The sequence below is a fragment of the Rhea americana genome, unplaced genomic scaffold, assembly GCF_003343005.1.
Source record: "Rhea americana isolate MKP2758 unplaced genomic scaffold, rheAme1 scaffold_258, whole genome shotgun sequence".
Lineage (NCBI taxonomy): Eukaryota > Metazoa > Chordata > Aves > Rheiformes > Rheidae > Rhea > Rhea americana.
Window position 1 is genome coordinate 795,078 of NW_028186377.1, and position 14,479 is coordinate 809,556.

The 14,479-nt window shown below is 37.3% G+C and overlaps 1 protein-coding gene across 1 annotated transcript in view; it reads left to right on the forward strand.

Annotated features, from left to right (window-relative positions):
• The window catches only part of LOC146594481 (plasminogen-like), a 28,166-nt gene that overhangs the window by 3,327 nt on the left and 10,360 nt on the right, over nucleotides 1–14,479 (forward strand). Inside the window, exons 3-10 of the mRNA XM_085307408.1 lie at nucleotides 2,867–3,002; nucleotides 5,408–5,514; nucleotides 10,489–10,603; nucleotides 11,453–11,592; nucleotides 12,154–12,274; nucleotides 12,397–12,515; nucleotides 13,380–13,542; nucleotides 14,275–14,405. Coding sequence (XP_085163534.1) covers nucleotides 2,867–3,002; nucleotides 5,408–5,514; nucleotides 10,489–10,603; nucleotides 11,453–11,592; nucleotides 12,154–12,274; nucleotides 12,397–12,515; nucleotides 13,380–13,542; nucleotides 14,275–14,405 — 1,032 coding nt within the window. The remainder of the gene's footprint in view (nucleotides 1–2,866; nucleotides 3,003–5,407; nucleotides 5,515–10,488; nucleotides 10,604–11,452; nucleotides 11,593–12,153; nucleotides 12,275–12,396; nucleotides 12,516–13,379; nucleotides 13,543–14,274; nucleotides 14,406–14,479) is intronic.

The following is a 14,479-nucleotide window of genomic DNA, read 5'->3' on the forward strand; positions in this document are numbered from 1 at the left end:
CTGCTGCCAAGCCCACCGCAGTCCCTGTGACGGCTGCCTCGAATGCCAGCAGGCTTGGGATCACATCCCAGAGCCGTTCCTCCTGCCAAGCACTGCCGAGCGCYGTGGTCCTGATGTCGATCCTTATGGTAGAGGTTTACAGATTTTTAAATGCAGCATTCAAAACAAAATAAAAAAGAAAATGAAAAGTTCCCTTTTTGCACTAAAGTTTCCATCCTTTTCATAGCCAAAATCTTATGGGAAAAATTTTCATTTCATTTCAGTAGGGGGGGGGGCAAAATCTGGTCAGTATCAGTACCTGCAGTAATCTAGATGCTTTAAGAACATTTTTTGTGAAAGGTGGTATAAAATCATCCGTAAAATGCTAAGAACTAAGTAAATCTCTTTATATATATATATACATACATATATATATATATATATATATGGGTTTAGTAGATCGTAACTCTTACAGAAAGCTCAAGTAAGTATTCTATGTACTGAAAAGATTAAACTTAGTAGGGAATTCAGACAGTGTGTCTTCATTTAGGCATTCTGTGTAATGAAATGGCCAGCTGCAATTACAGTTAAATATATAGTTACAAGTATGCTAGCACATATGCAAAAATAACAATAAAATACAAATTTGACATGTGTAGTTGTAAAATATAAAAGAGGTTGGAGAAGTTAGYATAACGTATGGATAGACTTTATTATCTGGATGATGAGTTAGTTTTAGAAATAGAAATATTACAGATATACTCCAGAATAACATATTATAGACATTATTTAATGTTAAAGAAAGATCATCTGAACTTAAATTCATGCTTTTAAGTTGTGTTTTCTCAGGTGAACAGGCTCATTCAAATCAAGAGAGACTTCTTACCTAAGTAATAATTATRTACGTGGGCAGGAATTTATGAGATATGAGCTTTTGTCTGCAATTGTCTGCTTTTATCTGCAAATCATTTATCAAATTCCTGTAAATATTTGCATTTCTGAATAAGGCAATAATAGATCTTTTTAACACTGAAGAACTGCATAGGCTTAGAAAAAARCAGCAGCAAAAAAAACTTGCTGAGTTTTTATTACATCTATTTTCTTTTTTTTCCCTCTAAGTATTATTCCCTGCCATGTAGGGAATATGAAAGAAAATATATTTTTCCCCATAAGAGAAACGGGAAAAACATATACTTTTATGATCCAAATAAAACAGATATTTTTAAAATTAATTTCTCTAATTATAACGGTAAGGTCAAGTCAAAGTGTCAGATCAGAAGAGAATTAAGGTTGCATAGAAGCCACATTTTAATATATTAGGAATTCTTTAATTTCTTGTCCTTTGAGGGAGAGAATCCCTATAATATTGCTCTACCTTGTTTTAATGATTTCTCTCAAAACAGATTTCACTTCTAATTTCGTTCTGATTTCACTTTTGGCTTGTAATAAGCAGTGGAATCAGTGAGTCCTGTGCCTATCACATGAACTTTCATTGTATCCCTTTCCAGTGTATCTTCTTCTTNTTTTTTTTTTTTTTTTTTTTTTAGTTTTCCTTTTTCTTTCTGTTAAACTGCCAGCCCTTAGGGCTGGGAACCCAAGGCCAAACTCTACGCTACCCTGCAACAGCATACACCCAGCAAAAAACCTCCACTGAATTCTCTGGGTTTGCAGTAGCATGAGAAGCAGCATAATTTGGCCCTTGTGTTTACTTCATTAGTTTAGTCTTGTCGATGCAAAATRATTGAGAACAGTACAATTTGCATACTGAAGTAGCGTGCAGGGGAAGGAATTTCACTGGACCAGGAATCATTCGTGCCTATATATTGCACCATGAGAAAGTGAAGTAGGTGCTAAGCCTTCCTCAGCCTAAAAGACATTTAACTGAGTAGCCCTGGGGAGTCCCTTAATCACAGGCAACATGTCAGGGTAGGACAAAGCTGCTTTCTTTCCCTTCTGCTGGTATTGGACATCAMTGCTGAGAAAGAGTCAGAAGAAGACAAAGGAAGAAGTGCATCTCTGCAGGTTTGCTGGATAAACTGTCACCCTTGAGGGGAACCAGAGTCTCATTCCTCCCCAGTACGACTTTTGTTCAGCAGCTGTGCAAAGCACAGAGCAGGGCTGGGATATRTTGCAAAGACCATGGCCAAGTACGTGTTTGGGGTTGAAACCATTCAGAATGAGGAACTCCCAGAGCAAAATCTTCATATGATAGAAACCGTAACAACCACAAGACTCATGCAACTCCATGACCCTCTTGCTGGAATTGTTAAAGTCATAGTTCTGTGAACTATAGCTTAATATTCAGAATTAGAATAGATGTAATAGGAAAAGATGGCAAATTCCTTTCCAAGGAATGACTGAGGCTGGCTTGTTTCTTGCAAAAGCCTTTGAACGGAAACAACTATGATGGGACTGAAAAAAATGAAATGATTACATATTTCATGTGGGTAGTTGTCAGAAATGGACAGTCATTGTTTCACATCCTCTCTCAGTCCCGTTTCTCCTTTTTCTCCAAGATATGGACTATCAGTTACTTCTTTGTGTTGCTTTTTTGGRTCCTTGGGTCTTTGGGTCCTCTTCAATATTCCCATCACTCTACACATTAGGTTTGTGCTACTTTTTATGACTTTCCAAACGGTACAAAACACTGTTCAAGCCACATTTCTSTCCTACCTTCTACTGTGTTTTCAGCCATCTGCCTTAATGACACTACCTTTCACTATACTAGGGGACACAAGCTTTACTCATTTTTGTCACCATTAACTCAGTATTACTGTAATTAAATTATGTTACTAACTGAGGTAGCAGAATTTAACAGGAAAATTTGAAATAAACTATATTAGCATCAGCATTGTCATTTTTAACTCTTTCTCTTTTCTTTTTTTAGTACTAGGAGACATACTAGATGGCTATGTAAGAACAGAGGGGGCTTGGCTGCTTAGCTCGAAGAAGCAAATTTATAAGACAAGTAGTAAAGAAAACTGCGCGGAGCAATGTGAAACTGAAAATAAATTTACTTGCAGGTAATTTCTGCTGATTTCCATATGTTTAATCACAGATGATGAAGTATTTGGCCTTATTTATTGACACTACTTTTGAGGAACTTTTTTAGAAGTATGTGTTTCCAAAGTTTGTGAGAAAAACAGAAGATACGTAGAAAGTGAATGCCTGGGAGATTTGGGTGAAGACAGCAAAAATCAATAAGGACATTTCAAAAATTATTTTGRATTTTCATTGGAAAGCATAATGGTATCTTGGTGCACAGTTTGGCACATTGAAAACCAGCCTGATGTGGTTTGATTAATGCTTTTATGCTCCTTTTACCATAAGAGTCATAAATAACTGCTTGGAAATTAATACAACAATAATGACATCAGTTTCGTTGCATTACCAATTATCCTGCAGATGCATCCATTATTCTGAGTTTTACTAGAGTTGTGTAACTTCTGTTCACTTTGAGAAACAGGTAGTCACCTAAACTTTAATCCTCTGACTGTCCTAAACCCTGTTTGCATCCAAGCCTTCTCTCTAYATCTGCATTTAACCCGGCCCAGGCAGTTAGCGAGCACAGAGYGGGTAAGACAGCCTATGCTACTGTCCTTTGCTCAGGCTCCTATCTTAGTGAAGCCTATTGTATTCTTAAATCCTAGAAGCCCTTTGAACTTCAGCAGTAAAGTAGGCATTAGTAGTGATGAAGAGAATCTTTAATGCAGTAGGAGGCTTTCCTCCCATATGACTCTGGCTCTAATTTTCATCAGTTCTTGATCTGCCACTTCTGTGGGACACTTTTTGAACTCTGAACAGGAATTGTCTGCAGAGTTGTTTCCAGCCTTTGATTCCCCATCAGGGCTTTTATTCAAGGCAGGGATACTCTACTGCTGAGTTTTTTACATGTTCTATGACTTTGTATTCTAAATCTAAAAAAGAGGAATATATAGCATCAAGAGGGAAAATTACACTTATTTTAAAGAGATGTAATAATAAAGGATCACAGAGATACTCGGTCTGAGTGTGTGAAGCATCACTTGCTCCCTTTGATCCTATTTCCCTCTCTGAAGACCACACAGAGAAGGCGCTGCCTCAGTAGTACTTAGCTCAGTTGGGAAGAAAGACAGAGAGGCTGAGACTTTATGTTCAKATAATTCATTTATAGTTTATAGAGGATCATTGTTCCCTATTGGGACATGTTTGGATATATGATCATTCCTCAGCCTCTGCCTCAGATCAGATTCAACATCACCAAAGTTTATGAGATTCTGAGACTGAAATAACATCAGGGCATTCTGTCCTTGCCTCTCTAATTAATTACATTTGCTTTGTCAGTGAGATTTCTTAAAGTCAGTAAAGAATGGATGATATCTGGCAGGAAAAATCTGGGGGAAATGCAAATGGTAGGCAGAGCTTCAAAATCACACCAGCACTGCAGGACAGTCAGACCAGTGCTTCAGAACAACGAAATCAGGTCAACGTTGCAGTCTTGTCATCAGGCCTTAGCAGTGTGTTGGACCATCCCTGTTAGCTACGTCTCTATTTGTAAATTAGACACTACCGAGAGCTGGGCTTAGAGCAGTGCGAACAACCCCTAGCATGATTTTGATCAGGGACAGCCAGCACTCCCCACGCAACTCGTGGGCACCGTTTGGAAGTTAGCATTCCCAACAGGAAGTTCAGATATGTCCACTCTCATTTAGAGGCGGTGGGAATTTACAGGTATGGATGCATCTAGACTGTATCAGTTGGCCTCAAGGGCGACAAAATGAGCTCTGTCAGTATTTCATTCCCTGGTATAGACCTAGCCACTGACTACCATATTGCTGTTGCTCGTTACTGATTCATGAAGGGCAGACACAGAAATTGCTTAGCCTGTCAGGAGGTTTCCTTAGATAATAATGTACAGGTTACATCATCCACTCTAGTTTTACAGGATGTCTTATGAACTGGGCACTTACTGACTAGACAAATGGCAATATTTTCCAAAGTGCTTACATTGCTTTGAGTTTGAAGAGACAGAACAGTTATCACAAGGTAATTTAAGGTGCTGGCTTGTTGTGTTTTGCCTGCTCCTTGGTAACTGCTGATATGCCTCAGATTACTGCAGAATATCTTGCTTCTTGAATGACCACTAATTTTTTTGAAAGAAGGTGAAGGTCTCTTGCGCAGGTGCCATCTTTAGCATGTTCCCTGGTGTCTCTGGCACATTATAAATCCTCTTTTGTTTCCCCTTCTGTAATTTTTTTCATGTAGCTCCCTTTCAACCTAAGTTGGTATAGAGACTTAGGAATCAAAGTCACCACTGAAAATAGGAGCTGGGATACTCAGTGATTTGGCTAACATTACTGAAACATTGTTGAAGGGAAGTGCTTGCTAAAATTATAACTGATGTTCAATTACTGTTTCTTATGTTGGTCTCTCCTTTTAATTTCAACAGAGCCTTCTTATTCACCAGCAAAGACCAACAGTGTTTAACATTGGCYGACAACACCAAGACAGCAGTAATATTCAGAAGAACAAATGCAGTTCTTTATGAAAAAAGAAGTATGTCTATATTTTGGTATTACTTCACTGAGCTTTGCTTTCTAGTGGGACTCACATAACTTTGTTGTAAAAACAGTGGGCTAAGTCCAAAACGATAGATTGGCTCTTTCCTAGTCTCTGTTTCTTGCCACAACTGCTGATAAAGCAGTGGTGCCGTTTTATTTTCCAGATCAGTAGTCTAGCATTTTTCCTACTCCTTAAATGTAGACATCAGGGGCCAAAAGGCAGAAAAGAGCATTTTTGCTCTGGGAATGGGAATGGTGCTCAGAGTAACTGAGGTGCTTAAGACTCCTTTCTTCTTTTAAACCAGCCTGATAACCTGTAGCTGCATCCTTCCTGCCCCTAATGGAGTTCCTAGGAACTTGTGCTGGCAAAGGTTGCTGCAATATACCTTTGCCCACTTGAAAACTGATGGAAACTACCAGAAAATTTCATATATGTCTCTAAAGAAAATTCACGGTTTCCTAAATCAGGACTCAAACCAACACTGTTTTAGTTTCACGCATTGTTAGAAGGATTAGAGGTATTAATCATGCTTCAGTTTAAAATAGTCTTTCTTATAGTATTTGTATATTGTTATATGATGTTTTTACTCTTTAATTAATGAACTTTAGCAAAATTTGTATCCTATTGTATGTTTTAATGAATATAATTGATGAATGTGGTGATATTTTGGATTCTTCATTTWTATGTGGTTTATTCCTGGTCACTCTGTTTTGTCTTAAATAGGAATGACTTGATTGAAGTGTACTTGATCTGATATTCTGTCTGAAGATAGTAAATCTGTTTTTAAGAAATATCAGATATCCAAGTTCTTGATCGTCTTTTGAAAAATCTATCACCATATGCCAAATGTAGACATATGGTTGGGTTCTAAAACAATTTTTGAATTGTATAATCAAGCACTGAGCACTTGCTATCCATGAGAAAGGAGGAACGTGTTTCACTTTTAATATCTGACATTGTAGATATAAGAAAAAGACTTTTTTACAGTGAAGATGCATAAGCACTGGACCACATTATCTGGAGATACTGTGGGTCCTCCACCTTTGCAGATATTGACTGGGTAAAGCCCTGACCAATCTCATCCAGCTCAGAAGCTGACCATAATTTGAATGGGAGTTTGGACCAGAGACCACTGAGGGTCCTTTCCAATCTAATTTTTTCCACGTTTCTGTGTAATTCTTGTATTTTTACATAATCTTTCAGGAGATATTTGACTCTGCTCTGATTTTCAACCCATTTTAGAGTTTAATTTTGACAGCTTAACTCACCAGAACTATTATAATTAAAGAAAAGTAGTAATCAGCTGCCTTTATTAACTCACTGCCTGGCTTGAAAATCCTTTGATGCTTTAAATGGTCAGATCACTACTAGAATTATTTTTTCTGGCAGAGAATTTGGTTCTACCTGAATAACCCATCTGTAACAGCTGGAGGTAATGCTCTGAAGTATATAGACAGCTGCTTTTTGGTGTATGTATCACTGCTAAATAATTTAATGTTTTGAAGATGAGATATTTTTATTACAGCCAGAAGCCATGGCAGTTTCCCTAACTCATGGTTAAATAGTGCTAAGCAAATTTTCTGCAGTTTCTATTGTAGAATGAATGATGAATGGATGCACTAGCAAGTAAAAAAACTTAAAGACTGAACAAATAACTTACATTTAAATATTCTGTACTGATTTTATTTCAGTACAGTGATCAAAAGCTGGGCTATCATTCTGGTTTGTCCTATTATCTTTGAGATGTCATTTGGATTTACCGAGATTAAAACCTTGATGACAGTCCTGCAACATTCAGTGGGAAATAGCGACTGCATCTTTTTAAGCCTTTTGAGGTCACAGACAGATTTTCGTTTCTTGGAAAGCATAGCAACTCCATCAGTAAAGATACGAAAAACTGTAGGTCTGTTTACTGTTTACTGAACCTAAATATCCAAAAGTTGTCCTCATATCCCACCCACAGAAATCAAAAGATTGAGCTAAATATTAAGAGTATCAAAAACGAAGTTCATTTCAATTGTTTTGTTTTCTCTTCTGGTTATGAACTTTTTGATTGTAGCTGGGTGATATTTCCAAGATTTCAGTACAAAATATGACAGAGTTCTGACTATTTATCTGTCTGTTTCTCTCCCTGTCTCTCTCTGTCTCTGTCTCTCTCTCTGTCTATCTAATCTAGTGTGTGTGCGTGTGTGTCAGAGGATTTCTCTGGTACCCATCTTTCCATTTTCAGACGGTCTTAAATGAAAAAATAATCATTTATCCATTCTAAGGATAACTTCAGTTTAATTTTATTGTGTTACAGAATACAAGACAAAAATGTAGCATTTACCTAGGTAGATCACATAACTGCTTCTAGCAGCTGCTACTGTCCTGATATTTCAAGGAAATTCCTATCACCTGTCCAGACGTTTTTGCAATACTGTTGCTGAAATCAATATTATTTTTGGACCAGGAGCAATTAGTATCTGAGAGCTAATCACTTTTTATCTTTGTTTCGAAAAACTGGATGCCATTTGGGACAAAAATCAGGTTTTTTCAGTTGCTTATCCTATTGTGTATAAAACAGATGATTAATCTTGTCTATGTTGTAGAGAGACTAATAAGAAGTAAAGCTTGCATTTTTTAATTGCTATCCACATACCTGTCTCTAAAGAGTTAACCCAAGCGAACATGGAGTTTGAGGATTGAAGCTGGTTATTTGTCACCAGACAGAAAGAAACCTGAGGGTTATGTAAATGGTCAAAAGTTTATGCAAACAGAAAGAATCATCACTTGATCGATTCAATGTTTATTTATTCAGGGTTTTTAATGTTAATTTATTGCAAAACTCTTGAGGAATCCATATGGCTTCCAACTAAAATTTCTACAGTAAACTGCACACTTGTCCATATATATATTGAAATAAAAGTGGTCCTAAAGATAGACCTAGAAATACAGATCTAAACTATCTATTTGCCTACAGAAGATCTGAAACTATTTTCAGATTCAATTATTAATTCTTTTCACTTTTGTCAAGATAGATCTGTAGGTCACAACCTAGAAGAGAGATTTCTTCATTGCCACTAGAAGGGAGGAACTGATCAATGAAATATACACTGTGCATAGGGAAATTTTGAGTGGTGGGGAGAAGTAAAGGCTGCTGAATGTTTCTGAGAAAAATAAAATCGGTTTATSAATTCAATCTATATTTTTTAGAAAAAAAGTGCATGGTGAAGTCTGTCTTCAATGACCAAATAAGGAACTGACAAAAATGATTTGTTACGTTTGCTACTGAACACAGTAGACAATGACACTAAGAAAGTTTTGTGACTCTTATGGCCAGTGTGTTTGGATTGTGGGCCTGTGGCAACAATTAATTTTATCATTTAAATTTTACTAGCTGTTTGAAAAGCAAACAAAGATGACAGAACTCTTGACTCAGAGATAATGAACTTGTAATTGCAAGAACCTGCACTGTGAACCAGCCTTGCAATAGATACTTCTTGTGATATATTCATTTCTTTATATATATGTTTTGTACTGATGAGTCCTGCACAAAATGGCATCTGCACAAGTGATCTGTGTTAGGGCACATGAACAAGAATCTAAAGTTCTGCTTTTCATCAACTTTAGGTTTGTATGCTTGACATTCCTCACTCACTATTTTACATTTTTTCTCTATACTTGGAATAAAGCTGCAGTTTTGCAATACAGTATGAGGCTTTTGTCAAGTTTTCCTTCACAACAGATCTTGTCAACAGCATGACCCTGCCGCCAATTGTGCAGATATATCTGTGAAAGCAATGTGATGAAACCCTGGGAAAAGAGGAAGCTGTAGGGAGCTGGGAATACTTAAAGCTARTACGGCTGCTGAGTACCATGATGTGAACACATGACTTTGGGTGGAGGAGCTATTAGATGAGTTTCTTGACTAGCTCTCAAACCCGGAGGCCATACTGCCAGGCACTGACTCTTCCTAAACCACAGATATCTAAAATCTGAGGTAGCTTGCATAAATCTGATTTTCTTCCTTGGCAGAGCTGACCCTTATATGCCTGCTCTTGGTCTTAGCCATGAGCTCTTTGATGGGAAAGACAACTGTTCAGTCTTCCCAGAACAGTCTTAAAGGCTGCAAAGTGGTTATGGTTGCTCCCTGCTCCAGCCAGGAAAAATTGATCATGCTGAGCTTTCAGCTCTCATTATTTTGTGTTTTCAAGGCTACTAATACAAATCCAGGCTTAGGTCAGCAATAAGAACTCCCCTTAACTTCTGTAAAGACATAGATTCATTGTTAATTCTTTTTCTCTTTCTTTTCCTTTTTTCATGGAGGCACTATTAAGTTCTAAAAGCTAAGAATGCTCAAAGCTATCAAACTTATCTTGTACAGTGGAGAGTTATTGTTTTAGCATAATATCATGAATTAATTAAATTTCATTCATGACAAGGTGAACCTTAATGAGATATTGTCATCTCTATTTATATGAATGTAACAATTGGGATCAACTTAAAGCACTAATTTTTTTATACCGGTAAAATGCTGTGCATATGCATCTGTGACTTCATACTGTTATCTTCTTCAGCTGAACTACTCTGTTTTAAGGCTTGATTTTAATTACTAGGCATTACTATAACAAAATCATTGGAGGCAATAAAAAAGAATGCTTTTATATTTTGTTATAGTGCCTATAAAAAYATATTCTATCATTTAAATCTATTGATTTAAATCAAAATAGCCATATTTTGTTACGCTTGTTTCTCTAAGAATTCTCATTTAGGAGTTTTGGGCTTTTGCATAAGTTTTTCAATACTAATTAATTCAACACTGACGTCAGCTAACTAGTACGTTTTTAAAATGTCACCTCTATTTCTAAAGACATAAGAGAATATGGCCAAATGCATTTAACATATTAAAATGAAAATGGATTTTGTATATGCTTAGTTCCAGCAGAAATGTGATGATACTGATTAATTAAATGTGTATCATTTCAGTTTATCTTCTAGAATGCAAGAAGGGAAATGGGGTGGATTACAGAGGAACAGAAGCCAAAACTCAGAAGGGTGTGCAGTGCCAGAAGTGGTCTGATAATGTTCCCCACAAACCAAAGTATGACTTTTTCATATTTGCTTACATATTTTTCTGAATTTTTTCTAAGTAGTTTGATTTATTAAGTAATTTTATAGACAAATTGGTGTTGAAGTTCCTCTTATGAAATAATTTCYCATGCTTATCTTTCTCTAATCTAACTCATAACTCAGAGAATTGCAGTTGAGTTACACAATCAAAGGGGACCCAGTCAGTTTTGCCATGCTGYTTAAATTTTCTGGTCTTTAAACAAGTGAAACACTGGACAGGGAAGCACCTGGTTCTGTTGAAATGAAGTAAGACTTTTTCAGTATTCTCACCAGGGCAAGAATTTAATCTCTTGGCTTAAAGTATAAAATGTGGCAGATGAGATGGAGGTACATTATTTTATCCATGAATCCATGGACTACTCACAGGCAGTATTTCTGGTTTTTAATGAACAACAGCCGACAGGGTTTACTTAGTAACCTCCTATTGACACAACATAGCATCCAGATTACAGAGAGCTCTCACATGTTTAGTGAACATCCTCTCACCGCATCTCCCAGGGAATATCCTGCATGTGATAACAGAGACTTTTCTCTGTGTTAAAAAATACCTCAGCTGAACAGAACTTACTGCAAGCTGAACAGTCGGTGTAAATGCAAATATTAAAGACATAACTAGCCTTTGAGACAACATATTTCTTGAAATCTGTAGCTATGACACTTCTAACTTGTCGCCAGTGGCACTCAGTAGCAGTAAGGAGACTTCTAATGAATGACATCTACAATGTGGTCCTCACATAGAGATTTCACTTCTAGAATTCAAAGTCAGCTGAATAGCTAGATATTTCCCTTRTCATCTAATCTCATTTTAATTCTCTTACAGATACACAGCTGAAAAACATCCCAGTGCAGGTTTGGAGGAAAACTACTGCAGAAATCCCGATAAAGATCTAAAGGGACCCTGGTGTTACACAACAGATCCTGCTACCAGATTTGATTATTGTAACATTCCAGAGTGTGAAGGTCAGGATACATATACCTTTTTTTTCTCTTTTTTGGAAGATGTTAAAGAATGTGAAMTTATTTTTATTTTTGGTTTTAAGTGAGGATTTGTTCCAGAGCGAAGGTTAGTTCAACCTGGCACTTTTCAGAGGTTTTCAGCACAAACAAGGAAGATACCCAAAATATCCCAAATAGCTACAAAAATTTTTTTTTCATTGATAAAGGATGGTGTATGARTTTATTTTCTTACCATCATCCTAAAATTGGACCAAATGACAGTTGTTAGTGCAAAAGTCAAAAACACAATGGCAGCAAGGTGCAGATTTTCAATTATAGCTTAATACTTTCAATTTAGCTCCTTTAAAAAATATAGTCTTTTTTGTTAAGTAAAATACTATTGATATAATCAAGTAGCTAAAGTCATCTTACTGAGAAAAAAAGTTTTACTTTGTCAAAGGCTTGTCCTTCAGCCTTGCACTTTTATTAGACTTGATGTTGAGGTGAAATCAGTGCGAATGTTTATGGCCCAGTTCCATAGTGATTTTCTGTCTTTCTTGGCTTCATTCTGCCTTTCTTGTACAGTGGAGTGCATGCACTGCAGTGGAGAAAACTACCATGGAGTGGTTTCAACAACAGTATCTGGGATTGAGTGCCAGCGCTGGGATTCCCAGAAACCTCACTCTCACGGATACCTCCCYGAAAAGTGAGTTGGACTTGGTGCTGAATGATTTGTTGTCAGGGTGGCTTGAAGACCACTCTGCCACAGACAGGCTAATCATTACAGTCAGTCTTTAGTGACTTCTATTTTTAATTTTTTTTGTTCAGTTTTCCGGAGAAGGATCTRAAAATGAATTATTGTCGTAATCCTGATGGTGAACCTCGACCCTGGTGTTTCACTACCAGCCCCACTAAACGCTGGGAATATTGTGACATTCCTCGCTGCAGTGAGTCTGACTTACAGAGATCTAGGCACGGAGAGACCATTTTGCAAAGAGCTTGAACAAATGAAGAAGACCCAAAATATAAAGGAATAAAAGATTGTGCTAACTTTGATCTTGGGAAAAAAAAAGGAAATAACTTTAAAATTAAACTTTGGTAGCTCTTTCGGTGCTAAAGGTTTCTGTCATAGGCATTTCTAGTGGTTTTGCCTGGAACACATCTCTCTTTCTCCATGCGTTGCTCCATGATCAGCTGTCTCAGTGTTTCATGTCTTTCTTCYGCGTTCCTCATCTGATGCTAAACAGTATCATTCTTCCCGAAAATCTTCTGATCTTCTGGAAGCTCTTGCAGTTCAGTTCTCCCTTTTTAGATTTTCTTTTCCCCTAGAATCCTGTCCTTGCTTCAATACTTTTCCTTGGAGCTTTTCTCCAGGTCTCATCCTCACTGTCTCTAGCTCTCACCAGCTGGAGAACGTCTTTTATATCTGTATCTATAACCTCTATCTATCACTGATGTGCCTATCACTTTCATCCCAGCTTTCTTCACAATATTGCCATTTGCTCTCTTCTCAACTCTGTTCTGATGGGGCTGCTGGGCACTTGGTTTTGTTGTTTCCTGGCTGATGTAAAAAAGTGGATGGAAATGCTTTTCTGGCAGTCTGATTGTGAAAATGTTAAAGTGGGAGTGAGAAGAATTAAGAAGGTATATTTAGATATTCTCTCTACATTTCAGACTTTCCAACTATTTTAGTCTTTACTTACCTTACCTTACCTGCAAAGAAATTCCAATTTAACTATAAAAGTCAAAGTTTGTTTTTTCTTATATGTCTTGAAGACACTGCTTAATTTCAGTTCTTTTTTCTGGCATAGCTACACCCCCACCAACTCCTAAACCAGGGCGTCAATGTCTATTAGGAAGAGGAGAAGACTACCAAGGCAAGATATCTGTTACAGAATCAGGAAATACCTGTCAGCACTGGAGTGCTCAGTCTCCTCACAAACATGCTCGCACTCCTGAAAACTATCCCTGCAAGTAAGTGAAACCTCTTCATTATTCAGCGTCCATGAGAAGTGCCAAGGCACAGTTACGTCATCATTCTCCAACTCTGTTGAAGTAACAGTTCCGCTGTTCATCACAACAGCTCACACAATTCCTGTATCACTCTCCTTTTCAGCTCTCTTTTTTCACTTTTCTTCTTATTTGATTTTTTATTCTTTGAGTACTCATGTACTCAAATCTTATGGTTTCAGACTCTCTTAAATCACACAGAATCACACAATCACAGAATCAGTAAGGTTGGAAGGGCCCCCTGGAGATCATCTAGTCCAACCCCCCTGCCTGAGCAGGGTCACCTAGAGCATGTTAGAAATGTTAGAAATGTCTTTCCCCCTCTTCAATTTATCCTTTTACAGTATTCTTTTCAGGTGAAGTAGTATGGAGTAAGAAAGTCATAAWGAAGATTTTCCTTTGCAGTTACATTCTGTCACCACATGTTTCTGCTATGCTGCTTTGGGGTTTAAAGTACTAGAGGAAGTACAATCTCTCAGTACATCTGTCAATCCAGCAAGCATCTGATTTTCTGTATCCAAAACACCAGTGCATTGCAATTATTCATCTATAAACCAAGTACATATGATCAGTAAATGACAGCAGTAGTTATCCACTTGTAACAGTAAACYGGGCAGCAAGATACATTCGCCTCTTGTTCATAACCTTTATCAGGTTTCCATGAGATGCTTTTCTTAGTTAGGGTTTCTGTTTCAGGAACTTGGAGGAAAACTATTGTAGAAACCCTGATGATGAGAAGATGCCGTGGTGTTACACCACCAACAGAACCGCTCGGTGGGAATATTGCACCATACCCTCCTGCGATGGGACAGAGCCAGAGACCCCTGGTAAGAACAGGAGACATCTGCAATATGGAAGTTAGGTGTCTTCTGGTTTTGTTTTGAAAAATATTAGGTGATTC